Source organism: Coloeus monedula (genome assembly GCF_965178545.1).
Source record: "Coloeus monedula genome assembly, chromosome: 34".
In the NCBI taxonomy this organism is placed as follows: Eukaryota; Metazoa; Chordata; class Aves; order Passeriformes; family Corvidae; genus Coloeus; species Coloeus monedula.
The window spans coordinates 1,168,560-1,192,489 of NC_138814.1; the positions used below are offsets into that span (position 1 = coordinate 1,168,560).

The window sequence follows — 23,930 nt, forward strand, 5'->3', positions numbered from 1 at the left end:
GGATTTAGGAGGATTTGGGGCGATTTGGGGGGGTTTGGGTGGGATTTGGGGGGATTTGGGGGGCGTTTGAGGGAGTCTGGGGGAATTGAGGGGGATTTGGGGGGATTTGGGGCGGATTGAGGGGGATTTGGGGGAGTTTGGGGGGATTTTGGGGGTTGGGACCCCCGGAAGGGGCACCCAGAGCAGCCCCGGGGGAGGCCCAGGTACGGGGCAGGGGGGTTTGGGGGGCGTTTGGGGGGGTTTGGGGGGATTTGGGGGGATTTGGGGGGGATTTGGGGGGCGTTTGAGGGAGTCTGGGGGAATTGAGGGGGGATTTGGGGGGATTTGGGGTGGATTGAGGGAGATTTGGGGGAGTTTGGGGGGATTTTGGGTGTTGGGACCCCCGGAAGGGGCACCCAGAGCAGCCCCGGGGGAGGCCCAGGTACGGGGGGAGGGGGGCTTGGGGGCAGATTTGGGGGGGATTTGGGGGGATTTGGGGGGATCTGGGGGGCGTTTGAGGGAGTCTGGGGAGATTGAGGGGGATTTGGGGAGGATTTAGGGGGATTTGAGGGGGATTTGGGGGGGATTTGCGGGGGTCTGGGGGAGATTTGGGGGGATTTGGGGGATTTAGGGGGATTTGGGGAGGATTTAGGGAGATTTGGGGGGCGGGGGCATCTGGGGGCGTTTGGGGAAGGTCTTGGGGGCGTTGGGGGCGTTTGGGGGGATTTGGGGGGCGCTTGGGGGGGGTTGGGGGGATTTGAGGGGGTCTAGGGGAGATTTAGGGGGATTTGGGAGGGTCTAGGGGGATTTTGGGGGTGTCTGGGGAGTCTAGGGGAGATTTGGGGGGGATTTAGGGGGATTTGGGGGGGATTTTGGGGGTCTAGGAGGAATTTGGGGGGTCTAGAGGGGATTTTGAGGGAGATTTAGGGGGATTTGGGGGAGTTTGGGGGAATTTGGGGGGGATTTGTGGGGATTTAGGGGGATTTAGGGGAGTCTGGGGGGGATTTGGGGGAATTTGGGGGAGTTTGGGGGGATTTTGGGTGTTGGGACCCCCGGAAGGGGCACCCAGAGCAGCCCCGGGGGAGGCCCAGGTACGGGGGAGGGGGTTTTGGGGGCGATTTGGGGGGATTTGGGGGGGGGTTGGGGGAATTTGGGGGGAACTGGGGGCGATTTGGGGGGATTTGGGGGGATTTACGTGGATTTGGGGGGGTCCAGGAGGGATTTGGGGGGCGTTGGGGGGTCTAGAGGGGGTTTGGGGGGGTTGGGTGGGTCTAGGGGAGATTTAGGGGGACTTGGGGGGGATTTGGGGGGTCTGGGGGGGATTTGGGGGAGTTTGGGGGGGTCTAGAGGGGATTTGGGGGGGATTTGGGGGGGATTTGGGGGGCCTGGGGGGTGTAGGGGAGATTGGGGGGGGGTCTGGGTGGCATTTGGGGGGATTTGAGGGGCTTTGGGGACTTTTAAGACCCAAATTTGAGGGTCTGGGACCCCAGTTTAGAACTGGGACCCCAAATGGAGACTCCAGGACCCCAAATGGGGACTTTGGGACCCAAATTTGGGGCTGTGGGACCCCAGTTTAGAACTGGGACCCCAAATCGGGGGTCCGGGACCCCAAATTGGAACCCCGAGACCCCAATTTGAGGCTCTGGGACCCCAAATCGGGACTTTAAGACCTCAAATCGGGGTCCAGGACCCCAGTTTAGAACTGGGATCCCAAATGGAGACTCCAGGACCCCAAATCGGGGGTCCGGGACCCCAAATCGGAACTCTGAGACCCCAAACGGGGACTTTAACACCCCAAATCGGGGTCCAGGACCCCAAATCAGAACTCTGGGACCCCAAACCGGGACTTTAACACCCCAAATCGGGGTCCAGGACCCCAAATCGGGACTTTAAGACCCCAAATTGGGAGTCTGGGACTCCAAATTGGAACCCCGAGACCCCAATTTTAGGCTCTGGGACGCCCAATCGGGGTCCAGGACCCCAAATCGGGACTTTGGGACCCCAAATCGGGACTTTAAGACCCCAAATTGGAACCCCGAGACCCCAATTTGAGGGTCTGGGACCCCAAATCAGAACTCTGGGCCCCCAAATCGGGACTTTAAGACCCCAAATCGGGACTTTAAGACCCCAAATCGGGGGTCCAGGACCCCAAATCAGAACTCTGGGCCCCCAAATCGGGACTTTAAGACCCCAAATCGGGACTTTAAGACCCCAAATCGGGGGTCCAGGACCCCAAATCAGAACTCTGGGACCCCAAATCGGGACTTTAAGACCCCAAATCGGGGTCCAGGACCCCAAATCAGAACTCTGGGACCCCAAATCGGGACTTTAAGACCCCAAATTTGAGGCTCTGGGACCCCAGTTTAGAACTGGGACACCAAATGGAGACTCCAGGACCCCAAATGGGGACTCTGGGACCCCAAATCAGAACTCTGGGCCCCCAAACCGGGACTTTAAGACCCCAAATCGGGACTTTAAGACCCCAAATCGGGACTTTAAGACCCCAAATCGGGGTCCAGGACCCCAAATCAGATCTCTGGGACCCCAATTTGGGGACTCCGGCTGCCTTTGCCGGGGGTCCCACCTGTGTCCCCCCCCTGTCCCCCCCCAGCTCGAGCGGCCTGAGCCGGGACCCCGGCGCGGGGGGGACCCCGGGGGGCACTTTGGGGTCCCGGGGGGTGAAGCGCAAACTCTACTCGGCCGTGCCCGGACGGACCTTCCTGGCCGTGCGACCCTACCAGGCCCAGGGCGAGGGCGAGCTGAGCCTCAGCAAGGGCGAGCGCATCAAGGGTGCGTGCGGGACCCCCCCGGCCCCGGAAAGAACCTGGAATAGCCCCCCCCCCAAAAAAAAAACCCCAAAAAACTGCACCGGGATAGCGCGAAATAGCGCCAAAAAACTGCACCGGGATAGCGCAAAAAAACCCAAAAACCGGCCCTGGAATAGCCCAAAAAAACCCCCCAAAAACGGCCGCGGAATAGCCCAAAAAAACCCCCAAAAACCGGCCCCGGAATAGCCCAAAAAAAACCCCAAAAACGGCCGCGGAATAGCCCAAAATAACGCCAAAAAACTGTCCCGGAATAGCCCAAAAAATCCCCCAAAAACTGACCCGGAATAGCCCAAAAAAATCCAAAAAACTGACCCGGAATAGCCCAAAAAAAACCCAAAAACGGCCCCGGAATAGCCCAAAAAAACCCCAAAAACGGCCCCGGAATAGCCCAAAAAAATCCAAAAAACTGACCCGGAATAGCCCAAAAAAACACCACGAAAAACCCCAAAAAATCCCCGAAAACCCCCCAAAACCCGCCCCGGGATAGCCCCAAATAACGCCAAAAAACTGTCCCGGAATAGCCCAAAAAAAACCCAAAAACGGCCGCGGAATAGCCCAAAAAAACCGAAAAACTGACCCGGAATAGCCCAAAAAAACCCCAAAAACACCCGGAATAGCCCCAAAAAAACCCCCAAAACTGACCCGGAATAGCCCAAAAAAAACCCCAAAAACGGCCCCGGAATAGCCCAAAAAAATCCAAAAAACTGTCCCGGAATAGCCCAAAAAAACCTCAAAAAACTGTCCCGGAATAGCCCAAAAAAATCCAAAAAACCGGCCCCGGAATAGCCCAAAAAAACCCCAAAAACCGGCCCCGGAATAGCCCAAAAAAACCCCCAAAAACGGCCCCGGAATAGCCCCCAAAAAACCCCCAAAAACGGCCCCGGAATAGCCCAAAAAAAACCCCAAAAACGGCCCCGGAATAGCCCAAAAAAACCCCCAAAAACGGCCCCGGAATAGCCCAAAATAACGCCAAAAACCTGACCCGGAATAGCCCAAAAAAACCCCAAAACCTGACCCGGAATAGCCCAAAAAAAACCCCAAAAACGGCCCCGGAATAGCCCAAAAAAATCCAAAAAACTGACCCGGAATAGCCCAAAAAAACCTCAAAAAACTGTCCCGGAATAGCCCAAAAAATCCCCCAAAAACTGACCCGGAATAGCCCAAAAAAATCCAAAAAACTGACCCGGAATAGCCCAAAAAAAACCCAAAAACGGCCGCGGAATAGCCCAAAAAAACCGAAAAACTGACCCGGAATAGCCCAAAAAAACCCCAAAAACTGACCCGGAATAGCCCCAAAAAAACCGAAAAACTGACCCGGAATAGCCCAAAAAAATCCAAAAAACTGACCCGGAATAGCCCAAAAAAACCCAAAAACCGGCCCCGGAATAGCCCAAAAAAACCCCCAAAAACGGCCCCGGAATAGCCCCCAAAAAACCCCAAAAACGGCCCCGGAATAGCCCGAAAAAATCCAAAAAACTGTCCCGGAATAGCCCCAAAAAACCCCAAAACCTGACCCGGAATAGCCCAAAAAAACCCCCAAAAACGGCCCCGGAATAGCCCCCAAAAAACCCCAAAAACGGCCCCGGAATAGCCCGAAAAAATCCAAAAAACTGTCCCGGAATAGCCCCAAAAAACCCCAAAACCTGACCCGGAATAGCCCAAAAAAAACCCCAAAAACGGCCCCGGAATAGCCCAAAAAAATCCAAAAAACTGACCCGGAATAGCCCAAAAAAACCTCAAAAAACTGTCCCGGAATAGCCCAAAAAATCCCCCAAAAACTGACCCGGAATAGCCCAAAAAAATAAAAAAAACTGACCCGGAATAGCCCAAAAAAATCCAAAAAACTGTCCCGGAATAGCCAAAAAAAATCCAAAACCGGCCGCGGAATAGCCCAAAAAAACCGAAAAAACTGACCCGGAATAGCCCAAAAAAACACCACGAAAAACCCCAAAAAATCCCCGAAAAACCCCAAAAACCCGCCCCGGGATAGCCCCAAATAACGCCAAAAAAACTGACCCGGAATAGCCCAAAAAAAACCCCAAAAACGGCCCTGGAATAGCCCAAAAAAATCCAAAAACCTGTCCCGGAATAGCTCAAAAAAGTGCCCTGGAATACCCAAAAAAACCCCAAAAAACTGCCCCGGAATAGCCCCAAAAAAACCCCCAAAAACTGCCCAGAAACACCCCAAAACGTCCCAAAAAAAACCCACCACGAAAACCCCCAAAAAATCCCAAAAAACTGTCCCGAAATGCCCCAAAAAAACTGCCCCAAAAAACCCCCAAAACCGCCCCAAAATACCCCGAAAAAACTCCAAAAACCTGTCCCGAAATACCCCAAAAAACCCCAAAATCCCGCCCCGAAATACCCCAAAAACCCAGATACACAAAAAGCCCCCCAAAAAACCCCAAAAAACCCAAAACCCCCCCAAAAATCCCCAAAACCCCAAAAAAACCCCCAAAACCCCTAAAAACCCCCCAAAATCGCCCGGAAATACCCCAAAAAACCCAAAACCCCCCAAAAAGCCCAAAAATCCCAAAAAACCTCTCCCGAAATACCCCAAAACCCCCCCAAACAGCCCCAAAATATCCCCAAACCCCCCCAATCTTCCCCAAAAAACCCCCAAACCCCCCCAAAAACCCCAGAAACCCCCAAAACCCTAAAATACCCCCAAAACCCCCCAAACTACCCCAAAAAAGCACCCCGAAAAACCCCAAAAAACCCCCAAAACCCCAAAAAACCCAGAACCCCCCCCAAAAAACCCCAAATCTTCCCCCCCAAAAAAACCCCAAACACAAAAAAAAACCTAAAAAAACCCCCAAAATCGCCCCGAAATACCCCAAAAAAGCCCCCCCAAAAACCCAAAACCCCCCAAAAACCTCTCCCGAAATACCCCAAAAAACCAAAAAACCCACCCAAAACTGCCCCAAATGCCCAAAAAAACCCCAAAACCTGTCCCGAAATACCCCAAAAAACTGCCCCGAAAAGCCCCAAAACCGCCCCGAAATAGCCCAAAAACCCCAGATACACAAAAAGCCCCCCAAAAACCCCCAAAAAACCCCAACTCCCCCCAAAAAACCCCAAATCTTCCCCCCAAAAAACCCCAAACCCCAAAAAACCCCAAAACCCCGAAAAAAAACCCAAAAAAATCGCCCCGAAATATCCCCCCAAACCCCCCAAAAAAGCCATAAACCCCAAAATCGCCCCGAAATACCCCAAAAAAAACCCCAAAAAAGCCCCAACCCCCCCCAAAAACCTCTCCCGAAATACCCCAAAAAACCCCAAAAAACCCCAAACCCGCCCCAAAATACCCCAAAAAAACCCCCCCAATCTTCCCAAAAAAACCCCAAACCCCAAAAAACCCCAAAACCCCTAAAAACCCCCCAAAATCGCCCCGAAATATCCCCAAAAAAACCCCAAAAAACCCCCAAAAATCCCCAAAACCCAAAAAAAGCCCCAAAAAACCCAGATACACAAAAAGCTCCCAAAAACCCCAAAAACCCCAGAACCCCCCAAAAACCCCAAATCTTCCCCAAAAAAACCCCAAACCCCAAAAAACCCCAAAACCCCGAAAAAAAACCCCAAAAAGCCCCAACCCCCCCAAAAAACCTCTCCCGAAATACCCCAAAAAACCCCAAAAAACCCCAAACCCGCCCCAAAATACCCCAAAAAAACCCCCCCAATCTTCCCAAAAAAACCCCAAACCCCAAAAAACCCCAAAACCCCTAAAAACCCCCCAAAATCGCCCCGAAATATCCCCAAAAAAAACTCCAAAAAAACCCCAAAAATCCCCAAAACCCCAAAAAAGCCCCAAAAACCCAGATACACAAAAAGCTCCCAAAAACCCCAAAAAACCCAGAACCCCCCCCAAAAACCCCAAATCTTCCCCCAAAAAACCCCAAACCCCAAAAACCCAAAACCCCTAAAAACCCCCAAAAAATCGCCCCGAAATACCCCAAAACCCCCCCAAAACCCCAAAAAAGCCCCAAACCCCAAAAAACCTCTCCCAAAATACCCCAAAAAAACCCAAAAAACCCCAAACCCGCCCCAAAATACCCCCAAACTCCCCCCAATCTTCCCAAAAAAACCCAAAAAAACCCCAAATCTTCCCCCCAAAATCCCCAAAACCCCAAAAAACCCCAAAACCCCTAAAAAACCCCCAAAAATCGCCCCGAAATATCCCCCAAAAAAACCCAAAAACCCCAAAAATCCCCAAACCCCCAAAAACCCCCAAAAACCCCAGATTCACAAAAAGCCCCCCAAAACCCCCAAAAAACCCAGAACCCCCCCAAAAAACCCCAAATCTTCCCCCAAAAAACCCCAAACCCCAAAAACCCCAAACCCCCTAAAAAAACCCCAAAAAATCGCCCCGAAATACCCCAAAAACCCCAAAACCCCAAAAAAGCCCCAAACCCCCCAAAAAACCTCTCCCGAAATACCCCAAAAAACCCCAAAAAACCCCAAACCCGCCCCAAAATACCCCCAAAACCCCCCAATCTTCCCAAAAATACCCCAAAAAAACCCCAAATCTTCCCCCCAAAATCCCCAAAACCCAAAAAAAACCCAAAACCCCTAAAAATCCCCCAAAATCGCCCCGAAATATCCCCAAAAAACCCCAAAAAAACCCCAAAAATCCCCAAAACCCCAAAAAAGCCCCAAAAAACCCAGATATACAAAAAGCTCCCAAAAACCCCAAAAAACCCAGAACCTCCCCCAAAAACCCCAAATCTTCCCCCAAAAAACCCCAAACCCCAAAAAACCCCAAAACCCCTAAAAACCCCCCCAAATCGCCCCGAAATATCCCCAAAAAAACCAAAAAAAACCCCCAAAAATCCCCAAAACCCCAAAAAAGCCCCAAAAAAGCCCCAAAAACCCCAGCTACACAAAAAGCTCCCAAAAACCCCAAAAAACCCAGAACCCCCCCCAAAAACCCCAAATCTTCCCCCAAAAAACCCCAAACCCCCAAAAACCCCAAAACCCCGAAAAAAAACCCCAAAAAGCCCCAACCCCCCAAAAAACCTCTCCCGAAATACCCCAAAAAACCCCAAAAAACCCCAAACCCGCCCCAAAATACCCCAAAAAACCCCCCCAATCTTCCCAAAAAAACCCCAAACCCCCCCAAAAAACCCCCCAAAACCCTAAAAAAAACCCCAAAACCCAAAAAAAATCTCCAAAATGCCCCAAAAATGGGGAAATTTGGGCAATTTGGGGTCGTTTTGGGGGGAAGGCGGGGGGGGGGATTTGGGGCGGATTTGGGGTCTCGGGGAGGATTTTGGGGTCTCGGGGGGGATTTTTGGGGTCTCTGATTTTTTGGGGTTTCTCGGGGGGATTTTGGGGTCTCTGGGTGGATTTTGGGGTCTTGGGGGATTTTGGGGTCTCTGGGGGGGGTTCTGAGGGGGTTTTGGGGTCCCGGGGGGGATTTTGGGGTCTTTGGAGGGGGTTTTGGGGTCACTGATTTTTTGGGGTTTCTCGGGGGGATTTTGGGGTCTCTGGGGGGTTTGGGGGTCTTTGGGGGGGTCTCTGATTTTTGGGGTCTCTGGGGGGGGATTTTGGGGTCTTTGGGGGAATTTTGGGGTCTCGGGGGGGTTTTGGGGTCTCTGGGGGGGGTCTCTGATTTTTGGGGTCTCTGGGGGAGTTCCGAGGCGGATTTTGGGGTTTCTGGGAGAGTTTTGGGGTCTTGGGAGGTTTTAGGGTCTCTGGGGGGAGGTCTCTGATTTTTTGGGGTCTCGGGGGGGGTTCCGAGGGGGGTTTTGGGGTCTCTGGGGGATTTTTGGGGTCTTGGGGGGTTTTGGGGTCTCTGGGGGCGGTTCCGAGGGGAATTTTGGGGTTTCTGGGGGATTTTTGGGGTCTCTGGGGGATTTTTGGGGTCTCTGGGGGGGATTCTGAGGGGGGTTTTGGGGTCCCGGGGGGGATTTTGGGGTCTTGGGAGGTTTTAGGGTCTCTGGGGGGGTCTCTGATTTTTTGGGGTCTCTGGGGTGGTTCTGAGGGGGATTTTGGGGTCTCTGGGGGGGTTTTGGGGTCTCTGGGGGGGGTTCTGAGGGGGGTTTTGGGGTCTCTGGGGGATTTTTGGGGTCTTGGGGGGTTTTTGGGGTCTCTGGGGGGGGTCTCTGATTTTTGGGGTCTCTGGGGGGGGTTCTGAGGGGGTTTTGGGGTTTCTGGGTGGGGTTTTGGGGTCTTTGGAGGGGGTTTTGGGGTCACTGATTTTTTGGGGTTTCTCGGGGGGATTTTGGGGTCTCTGGGGGGTTTGGGGGTCTTTGGGGGGGTCTCTGATTTTTGGGGTCTCTGGGGGGGGATTTTGGGGTTTCTGGGGGGGCTTTGGGGTCTTGGGAGGTTTTAGGGTCTCTGGGGGGGTCACTGATTTTTTGGGGTCTCTGGGGGGATTCTGAGGGGGGTTTTGGGGTCTCTGGGGGGGGATTTTGGGGTCTCTGGGGGGGTTTTGGGGTCTCGGGGGGGATTTTGGGGTCTCTGGGGGGGTTTTGGGGTCTCTGGGGGGGGTTCTGAGGGGGGTTTTGGGGTCCCGGGGGGGATTTTGGGGTCTCTGGGGGGGGTCTCTGATTTTTGGGGTCTCTGGGGGGGGTTCTGAGGGGGTTTGGGGGTTTCTGGGGGGGGTTTTGGGGTCTTTGGAGGGGGTTTTGGGGTCACTGATTTTTTGGGGTTTCTCGGGGGGATTTTGGGGTCTCTGGGGGGGCTTTGGGGTCTTGGGAGGTTTTAGGGTCTCTGGGGGGGGTCGTCTCTGATTTTTGGGGTCTCTGGGGGGGGGTTCCGAGGGGGATTTTCGGGTCTTTGGGGGGGTTTTGGGGTCCTGGGAGGGGGTTTAGGGTCTCTGATTTTTTGGGGTCTCTGGGGGGGTTTTGGGGTCTCTGGGTGAGTTTTGGGGTCTTTGGGAGGGTCACTGATTTTTGGGGTCTCTGGGAGGTTTTGGGGTCTCTGGGGGGGGTCTCTGATTTTTTGGGGTCTCTGGGGGGGGTCTCTGATTTTTGGGGGTCTCTGGGGGGGGTCTCTGATTTTTTGGGGTCTCTGGGGGGGGTTCTCTGATTTTTGGGGGTCTCTGGGGGGGGTCTCTGATTTTTGGGGGTCTCTGGGGGGGGTCTCTGATTTTTTGGGGTCTCTGGGGGGGGTCTCTGATTTTTGGGGTCCCCCCGCAGTGCTGAGCGTGGGCGAGGGGGGGTTCTGGGAGGGCCAGGCCCGCGGCCGGGTCGGGTGGTTCCCGTCCGAGTGCGTGGAGGAGGTGCCCCCCCGGACCCCCGAGGGCAAGACAGGTACCCCAAAACCCCCCCTGAACCCCAAAATCCCCCCCTGGTACCCCAAAACCCCCCCTGAACCCCAAAATCCCACCCTGGTACCCCAAAACCCACCCTGAACCCCAAAATCCCACCCTGGCACCCCAATACCCACCCTGAACCCCAAAATCCCACCCTGAACCCCAAAATCCCACCCTGGTACCCCAAAACCCACCCTGAACCCCAAAATCCCACCCTGGCACCCCAATACCCACCCTGAACCCCAAAATCCCACCCTGAACCCCAAAATCCCACCCTGGTACCCCAAAACCCCCCCTGAACCCCAAAATCCCACCCTGGCACCCCAAAACCCCCCCTGAACCCCAAAATCCCACCCTGGTACCCCAAAACCCATCCTGAACCCCAAAATCCCACCCTGAACCCCAAAACCCTCCCTGAACCCCAAAATCCCACCCTGGCACCCCAAAACCCCCCCTGAACCCCAAAACCCCCCCCTGGCACCCCAACCCCCCCCCCGAACCCCAAAATCCTCCCCCGGCACCACAAAATCCTCCCCTTTGACCCCAAAATCCCCCCTTGACCCCATAAACCCCCCTGACCCCAAACCCCTCCCTTGACCCCAAAATCCCCCTGGACCCCAAATCCCCCCCAGTCCCCCCTGAACCCCCCCTTGACCCCAAAACCCCCCTTGACCCCAAAATCCCCCCAAAACCCCAAAACCCCCCCTGGACACCAAATCCCCCCTGATCCCCCCAATCCCTCCTAAACCCCCTGACCCCATAAACCCCCCCCGACCCCATAAACCCCCCTTGACCCCAAAATCCCCCTGACCCCATAAACCTCCCTTGACCCCAAAATCCCCCCCCGACCCCATAAACCCCCCCTTGACCCCAAACCCCCCTTGACCCCAAATCCCCCTGACCCCAAATCCCCCCTGACCCCAAATCCCCCCTGACCCCAAATCCCCCCTGACCCCATAAACCCCCCCTTGACCCCAAACCCCCCTTGACCCCAAACCCCCCCTGACCCCAAACCCCCCTTGACCCCAAATCCCCCCTGACCCCAAACCCCCCCTGACCCCAAACCCCCCCTGACCCCAAATCCCCCCTGACCCCAAAACCCCCCCTTGACCCCAAATCCCCCCTGACCCCAAACCCCCCCTGACCCCAAATCCCCCCTGACCCCAAACCCCCCTGACCCCAAAACCCCCCCTGACCCCAAACCCCCCTGACCCCAAATCCCCCCTGACCCCAAACCCCCCTGACCCCAAAACCCCCCCTGACCCCAAACCCCCCTGACCCCAAATCCCCCTGACCCCAAACCCCCCTTGACCCCAAATCCCCCTGACCCCAAATCCCCCCTGACCCCAAATCCCCCCTGACCCCAAATCCCCCCTGACCCCATAAACCCCCCCTTGACCCCAAACCCCCCTTGACCCCAAACCCCCCCTGACCCCAAACCCCCCTTGACCCCAAATCCCCCCTGACCCCAAACCCCCCCTGACCCCAAACCCCCCCTGACCCCAAACCCCCCCTGACCCCAAACCCCCCTTGACCCCAAATCCCCGCTGACCCCAAACCCCCCCTGACCCCAAATCCCCCCTGACCCCAAATCCCCCCCAGAGTCGCGCAGTGACAAAGCCAAGCGCCTCTTCCGCCACTACACCGTGGGGTCCTACGACAGCTTCGACGCCCCCAGGTGAGACCCCAAAAACCCCCCGGGACCCCAAAAACCTCCCCGGGACCCCAAAAACCTCCCTGGGACCCCAAAAACGCCCCCTGCGACCCCAAAATCCCCCTGTGACCCCAAAACCCTCCCTGCGATCCCAAAATCCCCCTGCGATCCCAAAAAATCCCCCGGGACCCCAAAAAGCTCCCCGGGACCCCAAAAACCTCCCCGCGACCCCAAAAACCCCCCCGGGACCCCAAAAACCCCCCTGTGACCCCAAAAACCTCCCCGGGACCCCAAAACCCCCCCGGGACCCCAAAAACCTCCCCGGGACCTCAAAAACCCCCCGGGACCCCAAAAACCTCCCCGGGACCCCAAAAACCCCCCGGGACCCCAAAAAACTCCCTGGGACCCCAAAATCCCCCTGTGATCCCAAAACCCTCCCTGCGATCCCAAAAACCCCCCTGCGACCCCAAAAACCTCCCTGGGACCCCCAAAAAACTCCCCGGGACCCCAAAAACCTCCCTGGGACCCCCAAAATCCCCCCCTGCGACCCCAAAAACCTCCCTGCGATCCCAAAAAGCTCCCCGGGACCCCAAAATCCCCCTGTGATCCCAAAACCCTCCCTGCAACCCCAAAAACCTCCCTGGGACCCCAAAAACCTCCCTGGGACCCCCAAAATCCCCCTGCAATCCCAAAACCCTCCCTGCGATCCCAAAAAGCTCCCCGGGACCCCAAAAACCTCCCTGCGGCCCCAAAATCCCCCTGCGACCCCAAAATCCCCCCCTGCGACCCCAAAAACCTCCCCGGGACCTCAAAATCCCCCTGCGATCCCAAAACCCTCCTGCGACCCCAAAAACCCCCCTGTGACCCCAAAACCCCCCTGGGACCCCCAAAATCCCCCTGCGATCCCAAAACCCTCCCTGCGGTCCCAAAAAGCTCCCCGGGACCCCAAAATCCCCCTGCGACCCCAAAAACCTCCCTGGGACCCCAAAATCCCCCTGCGATCCCAAAACCCCCCTGCGACCCCAAAAACCCCCCTGTGACCCCAAAAACCTCCCTGGGACCCCCAAAATCCCCCTGCGATCCCAAAACCCTCCCTGCGGTCCCAAAAAGCTCCCCGGGACCCCAAAAACCTCCCTGCGGTCCCAAAAAGCTCCCCGGGACCCCAAAAACCTCCCTGCGACCCCAAAATCCCCCCCTGCGACCCCAAAATCCCCCCCTGCGACCCCAAAAACCTCCCTGGGACCCCAAAAACCTCCCTGCGACCCCAAAATCCCCCTGCGACCCCAAAATCCCCCCCTGCGACCCCAAAAACCTCCCTGGGACCCCCAAAATCCCCCTGCGATCCCAAAACCCTCCCTGCGATCCCAAAAAGCTCCCCGGGACCCCAAAAACCTCCCTGGGACCCCCAAAATCCCCCTGCGACCCCAAAAACCCTCTCAGGACCCCAAAATCCCCCCTGAACCCCCCCCAAAATCTTCTTCAATCCCATAAAAATCCCCCCTTGAATCCCATAATTGACCCCAAACCCCCCCCCGGGACCCCAAAAACCCCCCCAGGACCCCAAAAACCCCCCCGGGACCCCAAAAACCTCCCCGAATTCTCACCGAGCACCCCGAAACTGCGGCGCCCCCCAAAAAAAGCCCCAAATTCGGCCCAAATCGCCCCAAAATCCCCCTCAAATTCCACCCCCTCCCAAAAACCCCAAATCTCCCCCCCCCGCAAAACCTCAAATCCTTCCCGAAATCCCCCCAAATCCCCCCAAATCGCCCTAAATCGCCCCAAATTTCTCCTGAATCCCCGAAATCGCCCCAAGATTCCCCAAATTCCTCCTAAAATCCCCCAAATCCCCCAAAATCCTCCCAAATTCCTCCAAAAACTCCCCAAAATCCCCCAAATTCGTCCAAATTCCTCCTGAATCTCCCCCAAATCCCCCAAATTCCTCCTAAATCCCCCCAAAGTGCCCTAAAATCCCCCCAAATCCCCCAAATTCACCCCAAATCGCTCAAATTCCTCCTAAATTCCCTCCAAATCCTCCAAATCGCCCCCAAAATCCCCCAAATCCCCCCAAATTCCTCCTAAAATCCCCAAAATCCCTCAAATTCCTCCTAAAATCCCCCCAAATCCCCCCAAATCCCCCCAAATCCCTCCAAATTCCTCCTAAAATCCCCCCAAATCCCCCCAAATTCTTCCAAAATCCCACCCAATTCCTCCTAAACCCCCAAAATCCCCCCAAATCCCCCCAAAACTCCCCCCAATTCCTCCTAAATCCCCCAAATTCTTCCGAAATCCTCCCAAAATCCCCTCAAAATCCCCCAAAATCCCCCAAATTCTTCCGAAATCCCCCCAAAATCCCCCAAATTCCTCCTAAAATCCCCCAGATCCCCCAAATCCTCCCAAAATCTTCCGAAATCCCCCAAATCCCACCCAATTCCTCCTAAACCCCCCAAATTCCTCCTAAACCCCCCAAAATCCCCCCAAATCCCCCCAATTCCCCCAAACACCCCCAAATCCCCCCAAAACTCCCCCCAGATTCCTCCTAAATCCCCCAAAGTCTTCCGAAATCCCCCCAAATCCCCCCAAAATCCCCCAAATCCTCCCAAATTCCTCCTAAAATCCCCCCTCAGACCCCCAAATCCCCCAAAATCCTCCCAAATTCTTCCGAAATTCCCCCAAAATCCCCCAAATTCCTCCTAAAATCCCCCCAAACCCCCCCAAACCCCCCAAATTCTTCCGAAATCCCCCCAGATCCCACCCAATTCCTCCTAAACCCCCCAAAATCCCCCCAAATCCCCCAAACACCCCCAAATCCCCCCAAAACTCCCCCCAATTCCTCCTAAATCCCCCAAATTCTTCCCAAATTCCCCCAAATTCTTCCAAAAATCCCCCAGATGCCCCCAAATCCCCCCCCAATTTTTCCCAAATCCCCCCAAAATCCCACGCAATTCCTCCGAAATCCCCCCAAATTCTTCTGAAATCCCCCAAGTCCCCCCAAAATCCCCCAAATCCTCCCAAATTCCTCCTAAAATCCCCCCTCAGACCCCCAAATCCCCCAAAATCCTCCCAAATTCTTCTGAAATCCCCCAGATCCCCCAAATTCCTCCTAAAATCCCCCAAATCCCCCCCCAAATCCCCCCAAATTCTTTCAAAAATCCCCCAGACCCCCCCAAAATCCCCCCAAATTCTTCCAAAATCCGCCCAACTCCCACCCAATTCCTCCTAAACCCCCCAAAATCCCCCCAAATCCCCCAAACACCCCCAAATCCCCCAAAACTCCCCCCAATTCCTCCTAAATCTCCCAAATTCTTCCAAAAATCCCCCAGATGCCCCCAAATCCCCCCCAATTTTTCCCAAATCCCCCCAAAATCCCACGCAATTCCTCCGAAATCCCCCCAAATTCTTCTGAAATCCCCCAAGTCCCCCCAAAATCCCCCCAAATGCCCCCAAATTCTTCCAAAAATCCCCCAGATCCCCCAAATCCCTCCAAATTCCTCCTGAAATACCCCCAAATTCCCAAAAATCTCCCCAATTCCCCCCCAAATCCCCCCAAAATCTCCCCAAACCCCCCAAAATCCCCCCAAATCCCCCCAAAACTCCCCCCCAATTCCTCCTAAATCCCCCAAAGTCTTCCGAAATCCCCCCAAATCCCCCCAAAATCCCCCAAATCCTCCCAAATTCCTCCTAAAATCCCCCCTCAGACCCCCAAATCCCCCAAAATCCTCCCAAATTCCTCCTAAAATCCCCCAGATCCCCCAAATCCCCCCAAAATCCCCCAAATTCCTCCAAAAATCCTCCCAAACCCCCCCAAACCCCCCAAATTCTTCCAAAATCCCCCCAAATCCCACCCAATTCCTCCTAAACCCCCCAAAATCCCCCCAAATCCCCCAAACACCCCCAAATCCCCCCAAAACTCCCCCCAATTCCTCCTAAATCCCCCAAATTCTTCCGAAATCCCCCCAAATTCTTCCAAAAATCCCCCAGATGCCCCCAAATCCCCCCCAATTTTTCCGAAATCCCCCCAAAATCCCACGCAATTCCTCCGAAATCCCCCCAAATTCTTCTGAAATCCCCCAAGTCCCCCCAAAATCCCCCCAAATCCCCCCAAATTCCTCCTAAAATACCCCCAAATTCCCAAAAATCTCCCCAATTCCCCCCCAAATCCCCCCAAAATCTCCCCAAATCCCCCCAAAATCTCCCCAAATCCCCCCCAAACTCCCCCCAGATTCCTCCTAAATTCCCCAAATTCTCCCGAAATCCCCCCAAACCCCCCAAAATCCCCCCAAATCCCCCCAAAACTCCCCCCCAATTCCTCCTAAATCCCCCAAATTCTTCCGAAATCCTCCAAAATCCCCCCAAAATCACCCCAAATCCTCCCAAATTCCTCCTAAAATCCCCCCTCAGACCCCCAAATCCCCCAAAATCCTCCCAAATTCTTCCAAAATCCCCCAGATCCCCCAAATTCCTCCTAAAATCCCCCAAATCCCCCCCAAATCCCCCCAAATCCTTTCAAAAATCCCCCAGACCCCCCCAAAATCCCCCCAAATTCTTCCAAAATCCCCCCCAAAATCCCCCCCAATTCCTCCTAACCCCCCAAATTCCTCCTAAACCCCCCAAAATCCCCCCAAATTCTTCCGAAATCCCCCCAAAATCCCCTGCACTTCCTCCTAAATCCCCCCAAATTCTCCCGTAATCCCCCCAAATCCCCCCCAAATCCTTCCAAAAATTCCCCAAAATCCCCCCAAATTTTTCCGGAATCCCCCCCAAATCCTTCCAAAAATTCCCCAAACCCCCCCAAAATCCCCCCCACCCCTCCCCCCCCCCTTCAACCCCCCCCTCCCCCTGCCCCACATTGGGGGAGGGGCCCCCCCCGGGGCCTGTCCCGGTTCAGCCCGGCCTGGTTTGGGACCCCCCCCCCCCGCTGGCCCCTCCCCCCCTCCCCAGGGACCCCCTCCCCCCCTCCCCCCCCCCCCCGGTGTCCCCTCCCCCCCTCCCCCCGCCCCACTCCGCGCTCGGGGCCGGCGGCGGCTGCGGGGCCGGGGGGGGCCGGGGGGGGCCGGGGGCACCCATGGGGCCCGAGGAGGTGGGGTGAGTGTGGGGGGCGCTGGGGGGCGGGGGGAGTGTGGGGCTGGGGGGGCTGATTTGGGGCTGGGGGCTGATTTGGGGCTGGGGGGAGTGTGGGGCTGTGGGGTTGATTTGGGGCTGGGGGCTGATTTGGGGCTGGGGGCTGTGGGGTTGATTTGGGGCTGGGGGCTGATTTGGGGCTGGGGGCTGATTTGGGGCTGGGGGGTTGTGAGTTGATTTGGGTCTGGGGGCTGTGGGGTTGATTTGGGGCTGGGGGCTGATTTGGGGCTGGGGGCGGTTATGGGGTCAGGGGGCTGATTTGGGGCTGGGGGCTGTGGGGCTGATTTGGGGCTGATTTGGGGCAATTTTGGACTGATTTGGGGCAGTTTGGGGCTGGGGGTTGTGGGGTTGATTTTGGGCTGGGGGCTGATTTGGGGCTGGGGGCTGTGGGGTTGATTTGGGGCTGGGGGCTGATTGGGGGCTGATTTGGGGCTGGGGGCTGATTTGGGGCTGGGGGGTTGTGAGTTGATTTGGGGCTGGGGGCTGTGGGGTTGATTTGGGGCTGGGGGCTGATTTGGGGCTGGGGGCTGATTTGGGGCTGATTTGGGGCTGGGGGCTGTGGGGCTGATTTGGGGCTGGGGGCTGATTTGGGGCTGGGGGCTGTGGGGCTGATTTGGGGCTGGGGGCTGTGGGGTTGATTTGGGGCTGGGGGCTGTGGGGCTGATTTGGGGCTGGGGGCTGATTTGGGGCTGGGGGGTTGTGAGTTGATTTGGGGCTGGGGGCTGTGGGGTTGATTTGGGGCTGGGGGCTGATTTGGGGCTGGGGGCTGATTTGGGGCTGATTTGGGGCTGGGGGCTGTGGGGCTGATTTTGGGCTGGGGGCTGATTTGGGGCTGGGGGCTGATTTGGGGCTGGGGGCTGATTTGGGGCTGATTTGGGGCTGGGGGCTGTGGGGCTGATTTTGGGCTGGGGGCTGATTTGGGGCTGGGGGCTGATTTGGGGCTGGGGGCTGTGGGGTTGATTTGGGGCTGGGGCTGGGGGCTGATTTGGGGCTGTGGGGCTGATTTGGGGCTGGGGGCTGATTTGGGGCTGGGGGCTGTGGGGTTGATGTGGGGTTGTGAGTTGATTTGGGGCTGGGGGCTGTGGGGCTGATTTGGGGCTGGGGGCTGATTTGGGGCTGGGGGGTTGTGGGGCTGTGGGGCTGATTTTGGGCTGGGGGCTGATTTGGGGCTGATTTGGGGCTGGGGGCGGTTATGGGGTCAGGACGTTTGATTTGGGGCTGGGGGCTGTGGGGCTCATTTGGGGCTGGGGGCGGTTATGGGGTCAGGGGGCTGATGTGGGGCTGATTTGGGGCTGGGGGCTGATTTGGGGCTGATTTGGGGCTGGGGGCTGTGGGGCTCATTTGGGGCTGGGGGCGGTTATGGGGTCAGGGGGCTGATGTGGGGCTGGGGGCTGTGGGGCTGATTTGGGGCTGATTTGGGGCAATTTTGGACTGATTTGGGGCAGTTTGGGGCTGGGGGTTGTGGGGTTGATTTTGGGGTTGTTTTGGGGCATTTTGGGGTTGGATTTGGGGCAGTTTGGGGCTGATTTGGGGCTGATTTGGGGCAATTTTGGGGCTGATTTGGGGCAGTTTTGGGGCTGATTTGGGGCAGTTTTGGGGCTGGGGGTTGAGGGGTTGATTTTGGGTTGTTTTGGGGCATTTTGGGGCAGTTTGGGCATTTTGGGGCTGATTTGGGGCAGTTTTGGGGCTGATTTGGGGCAGTTTTGGGGCTGATTCGGGGCAGTTTTGGGGCAATTTTGGACTGATTTGGGGCAGTTTGGGGCTGGGGGTTGTGGGGTTGATTTTGGGTTGTTTTGGGGTGTTTTGGGGCATTTTGGGCAGTTTGGGGTTGGATTTGGGGCAGTTTGGGGCTGATTTGGGGCTGATTTGGGGCAGTTTTGGGGCTGATTTGGGGCTGATTTGGGGCAATTTTGGACTGATTTGGGGCAGTTTGGGGCTGGGGGTTGTGGGGTTGATTTTGGGGTTGTTTTGGGGCATTTTGGGGTTGGATTTGGGGCAGTTTGGGGCTGAGTTGGGGCAGTTTTGGGGCTGATTTGGGGTTGATTTTGGGCTGATTTGGGGCAGTTTTGGGGCTGGGGGTTGTGGGGTTGATTTTGGGTTGCTTTGGGGCATTTTGGGGCATTTTGGGCAGTTTGGGGTTGGATTTGGGGCTGATTTGGGGCTGATTTTGGGTTGATTTGGGGCAATTTTGGGGCTGATTTTGGGTTGATTTGGGGCAATTTTGGGGCTGACTTTGGGTTGATTTGGGGCTGATTTGGTGCAGTTTTGGGGCTGCTTTTGGGTTGATTCGGGGCAGTTTTGGGGCCGATTTGAGGCAGTTTTGGGGTGGATTTTGGGTTGATTTGGGGCAGTTTTGGGGTTGTGGGGCTGATTCGGGGTTGATTTGGGGCAGTTTTGGGGTTGATTTGGGGCAGTTTTGGGGCTGCTTTGGGGCAGGTTTGGGGCTGATTTTGGGTTGAATTTGGGCTGATTTGGGGCAGTTTTGGGGCTGATTTTGGGTTGATTTGGGGCTGATTTGGGGCTGGGGGAGTCTCCCCCCCCCTCCCCCGTGTCCCCTGCGGGGTTGGGGGTCCCCAGGTTGGGTTTGGGGGCTGCAGGGAGCTGGACTGGGAGGGACTGGGATTAAACTGGGACTGGGCTGGGGGCAGACTGGGGCTGTAGCGGATGCTGGTGCCGTACTGGAGCTGAACTGGGGCCGTACTGAAGCTGTACTGGGAGCTGAACTGGTGCCGTACTGGGAGCTGAACTGGGGCTGTACTGGTGCCATACCGGGAGCTGAACTGGGGCTGTACTGGGAGCTGTACTGGGAGCTGTACTGGTGCTGTACTGGTTCTGTACTGGAGCTGTACTGGGAGCTGTACTGGTGCTGTACTGGTTCTGTACTGGAGCGGTACTGGGAGCTGTACTGGTGCCATACTGGGAGCTGAACTGGAGCTGTACTGGTGCTGTACTGGTGCCGTACTGGGAGTTGTACTGGGAGCCGTACTGGTGCTGTACTGGAGCTGTACTGGGAGTTGTGCTGGTGCCGTGCTGGTGCCGTGCTGGGAGTTGTACTGGTGCTGTACTGGAGCTGTACTGGAGCCGTACTGGTGCTGAACTGGAGCTGTACTGGTGCTGTATTGAGAGTTTTACTGGAGCTGTACTGGTGCTGTCCTTGGTGCTGTACTGGAGTTGTACTGGAGCTGTACTGGTGCCATACTGGGAGTTGTGCTGGTGCCGTACTGGGAGTTGTGCTGGTGCCGTACTGGGAGTTGTGCTGGCGCCGTGCTGGTGCCGTACTGGGAGCTGAACTGGTGCCGTATTGGAGCTGTACTGGTGCTGTACTGGGAGCTGAACTGGAACTGTACTGGGAGCTGAACTGGTGCCGTACTGGGAGCTGTCCTTGGTGCTGTAGCAGAGCTGTCCTGGGTACTGGTGCCGTACTGGTGCTGTACTGGGAGTTGTACTGGTGCTGTACTGGGAGTTGTACTGGTGCCGTACTGGAGCTGTACTGGAGCTGTACTGGGAGCTGAACTGGTGCCGTACTGGGAGTTGTACTGGGAGCCGTACCAGTGCCATACTGGGAGCTGAACTGGAGCCGTACTGGTGCTGTACTGGTGCTGTCCTGGGAGTTGTGCTGGTGCCGTGCTGGTGCCGTACTGGGAGTTGTACTGGTGCTGTACTGGTGCTGTACTGGAGCTGTACTGGAGCCGTACTGGAGCTGAACTGGAGCTGTACTGGTGCTGTACTGGAGCTGTACTGGTGCCGTACTGGTGCTGTACTGGTGCCGTACTGGTGCTGTACTGGAGCTGTACTGGGAGCTGTCCTGGGAGCTGTACTGGTGCCGTACTGGAGCTGTCCTGGGAGCTGTACTGGTGCCGTACTGGTGTCATACTGGTGCTGTACTGGGAGTTGTACTGGTGCCGTACTGGTGCTGTACTGGAGCTGTCCTGGGAGCTGTACTGGTGCCGTACTGGTGCCGTACTGGTGCTGTACTGGGAGTTGTACTGGTGCCGTACTGGTGCTGTACTGGAGCTGTCCTGGGAGCTGTCCTGGTGCCGTACTGGTGCCGTACTGGTGCTGTACTGGGAGCTGTACTGGTGTCATACTGGTGCCGTACTGGGAGCCGTACTGGTGCCGTACTGGTGCTGTACTGGTGCTGTACTGGAGCTGTCCTGGGAGCTGTACTGGTGCCGTACTGGTGCCGTACTGGTGCTGTACTGGGAGCTGTCCTTGGTGCTGTAGCAGAGCTGTCCTGGGTACTGGTGCCGTACTGGTGGTGTACTGGGAGTTGTACTGGTGTCATACTGGAGCTGTACTGGTGTCATACTGGTGCTGTACTGGTGCCGTACTGGTGCTGTACTGGGAGCTGTACTGGTGCCATACTGGAGCTGTACTGGTGTCATACTGGAGCTGTACTGGTGCCGTACTGGTGCCGGAACTGTCCTTGGTCCCTGTGTTGGTCCCATCCCAGTCCCCTCCCAGTGTCACACTGGTCCTGTCCCAGTCCCTTCCCAGTCTCGTCCCAATTCCATCCCAGTCCCTTCCCAGTTCCATCCCAGTCCCGTCCCAGTCCCTTCCCAATTCCATCCCAGTCCCGTCCCAGTCCCGTCCCAGTCCCTTCCCAGTTCCGTCCCAGTCCCGTCCCAGTTCCATCCCAGTCCCTTCCCAGTTCCGTCCCAGTCCCTTCCCAATTCCATCCCAGTCCCGTCCCAGTCCCGTCCCAGTCCCGCACTGGTTCACGGCCCCGCCGCCTCCTTGGGCGCCCCCTCCCCAAATCCCTTCCTCAAATCCCCCTTCCCCAAATCCCCAAATCCCCGCCCCAAATCCCCCTCCCCAAATCCCCTCCCCAAATCCCCAAATCCCCAAATCCCCGCCCCAAATCCCCCTCCCCAAATCCCCTCCCCAAATCCCCTCCCCAAATCCCCCTCCCCAAATCCCCCTCCCCAAATCCCCAAATCCCCAAATCCCCAAATCCCCTCCCCAAATCCCCTCCCCAAATCCCCCTCCCCAAATCCCCCCTCCCCAAATCCCCTCCCCAAATCCCCTCCTCAAATCCCCCTCCCCAAATCCCCTCCCCAAATCCCCTCCCCAAATCCCCCTCCCCAAATCCCCTCCCCAAATCCCTTCCCCAAATCCCCTCCCCAAATCCCCCTCCCCAAATCCCACCGGCCCCTCCCCAAATCCCCTCCCCAAATCCCCCTCCCCAAATCCCCTCCCCAAATCCCACCGGCCCCTCCCCAAATCCCATCTCCCCCTCCTCATCTCCCCCTCCCCAAATCCCCTCCCCACCTCCCCATCCCCCTCCTCTGTCCCATCTCCCCCTCCCCAAATCCCCTCCCCCCACTGTCCCCATCTCCTCCTCCCCATCCCCCTCCCTCTGTCCCGGCGCCCCCTCCCCACCTCCCCATCTCCCCCTCCCCATCTCCCCCTCCCCATCTCCCCCTCCCCACTGTCCCCACTGTCCCCATCTCCCCCTCCCCACCTCTCTGTCCCCCTCCCCATCTCCCCCTCCCCCCCTCTCTCCCCCTCCCCACCTCCCCTCCCCTCTCTGTCCCCCTCCCCACCTCCCCTCCCCCCGCTGTCCCCCTCCCCTCTCGCTGTGTCCCTGCCCGGCCTCCGTCGCTCCGGCTCAAGGAGCCGCTCCCGGTGCCGGTGCCTCCGCCCGGGCCCCGCCGCCCTTCCCCCACCCCCCCTCCCCTCCTCCGGGGGCCTTCACCGGGCCCGGACCCCCTCCCCACCACCCCCCCCCCACCCCGGGCGATGCGGCCGCGCCCCTCCCCCCCTCTCCCGTCATGTCCCGCCGGGCCCCCCCCCGCTACGCGCCCCCCCCCGCGCCCCCTCTCTCGTCCAGCTGGCCCCTGCTCGGGCCCCCCCGCCGCAGCGTCTGGTACATCTACAGGTACGGGGGCTCCGGGACCCCCCCAAATCGGTATCGGTACCGGGACCCCCCCCCCTAAATCGGTACCGGCACCGCGACCCCCCCCAAATCGGTATCGGCACCGGGACCCCCCCCCAAATCGGTATCGGTACCGGGACCCCCCCCTAAATCGGTATCGGTGCCGGAACCCCCCCCTAAAACGGTATCGGTACCGGGACCCCCCCCCTAAATCGGTGTCGGTTCCGGGACCCCCCCCTAAAACGGTATCGGTACCGGGACCCCCCCCTAAATCGGTGTCGGTTCCGGGACCCCCCCCCCCAAATCGGTATCGGTACCGGGACCCCCCCCCTAAATCGGTATCGGTACCGGGACCCCCCCCCCCAAATCGGTATCGGCACCGGGACCTCCCCCCAAGTCGGGACCGGTACCGGGACCCCCCCCCAAGTCGGGACCGGCACCGAGACCCCCCCCTAAATCGGTATCGGCACCGGGACCCCCCCCAAATCGGTACCGGCACCGGGACCCCCCCCTAAATCGGTATCGGCACCGGGACCCCCCCCCAAATCGGTACCGGCACCGAGACCCCCCCAAAATCGGTATCGGTACCGGGACCTCCCCCTAAATCGGTATCGGTACCGGGACCCCCTCCCCAAATCGGTATCGGTACCGGGACCCCCCCCCCAAATCGGTATCGGTACCGGGACCCCCTCCCCAAATCGGTATCGGTACCGGGACCCCCCCCCCAAATCGGTATCGGTACCGGGACCCCCCCCTAAAACGGTATCGGCACCGGGACCCCCCCCCTAAATCGGTATCGGCACCGGGACCCCTCCCCAAATCGGTATCGGCACCGGGACCCCCCCCCTAAATCGGTATCGGCACCGGGACCCCCCCCCCTAAAACGGTACCGGCACCGCGACCCCCTCCCCAAATCGGTATCGGCACCGGGACCCCCCCCTAAATCGGTATCGGCACCGGGACCCCCCCCCCTAAAACGGTACCGGCACCGCGACCCCCTCCCCAAATCGGTATCGGCACCGGGACCCCCCCCTAAAACGGTATCGGTACCGGGACCCCCCCCCAAGTCGGGACCGGTACCGGGACCTCCCCCCCAAATCGGTATCGGCACCGGGACCCCCCCCCAAATCGGTGTCGGTTCCGGGACCCCCCCCCCAAATCGGTATCGGCACCGGGACCTCCCCCCAAGTCGGGACCGGTACCGGGACCCCCCCA

General features: G+C 57.7%; 1 protein-coding gene across 1 annotated transcript in view; it reads left to right on the top strand.

Moving 5' to 3' along the window:
- SHANK1 (SH3 and multiple ankyrin repeat domains 1) overlaps positions 1-23,930 on the top strand; it is a gene marked incomplete at both ends in the record, with an annotated part of 94,406 nt that overhangs the window by 36,496 nt on the left and 33,980 nt on the right. Inside the window, 3 exons of the mRNA XM_082299858.1 lie at positions 2,591-2,769; positions 9,950-10,063; positions 11,668-11,743. Coding sequence (XP_082155984.1) covers positions 2,591-2,769; positions 9,950-10,063; positions 11,668-11,743 — 369 coding nt within the window. The remainder of the gene's footprint in view (positions 1-2,590; positions 2,770-9,949; positions 10,064-11,667; positions 11,744-23,930) is intronic.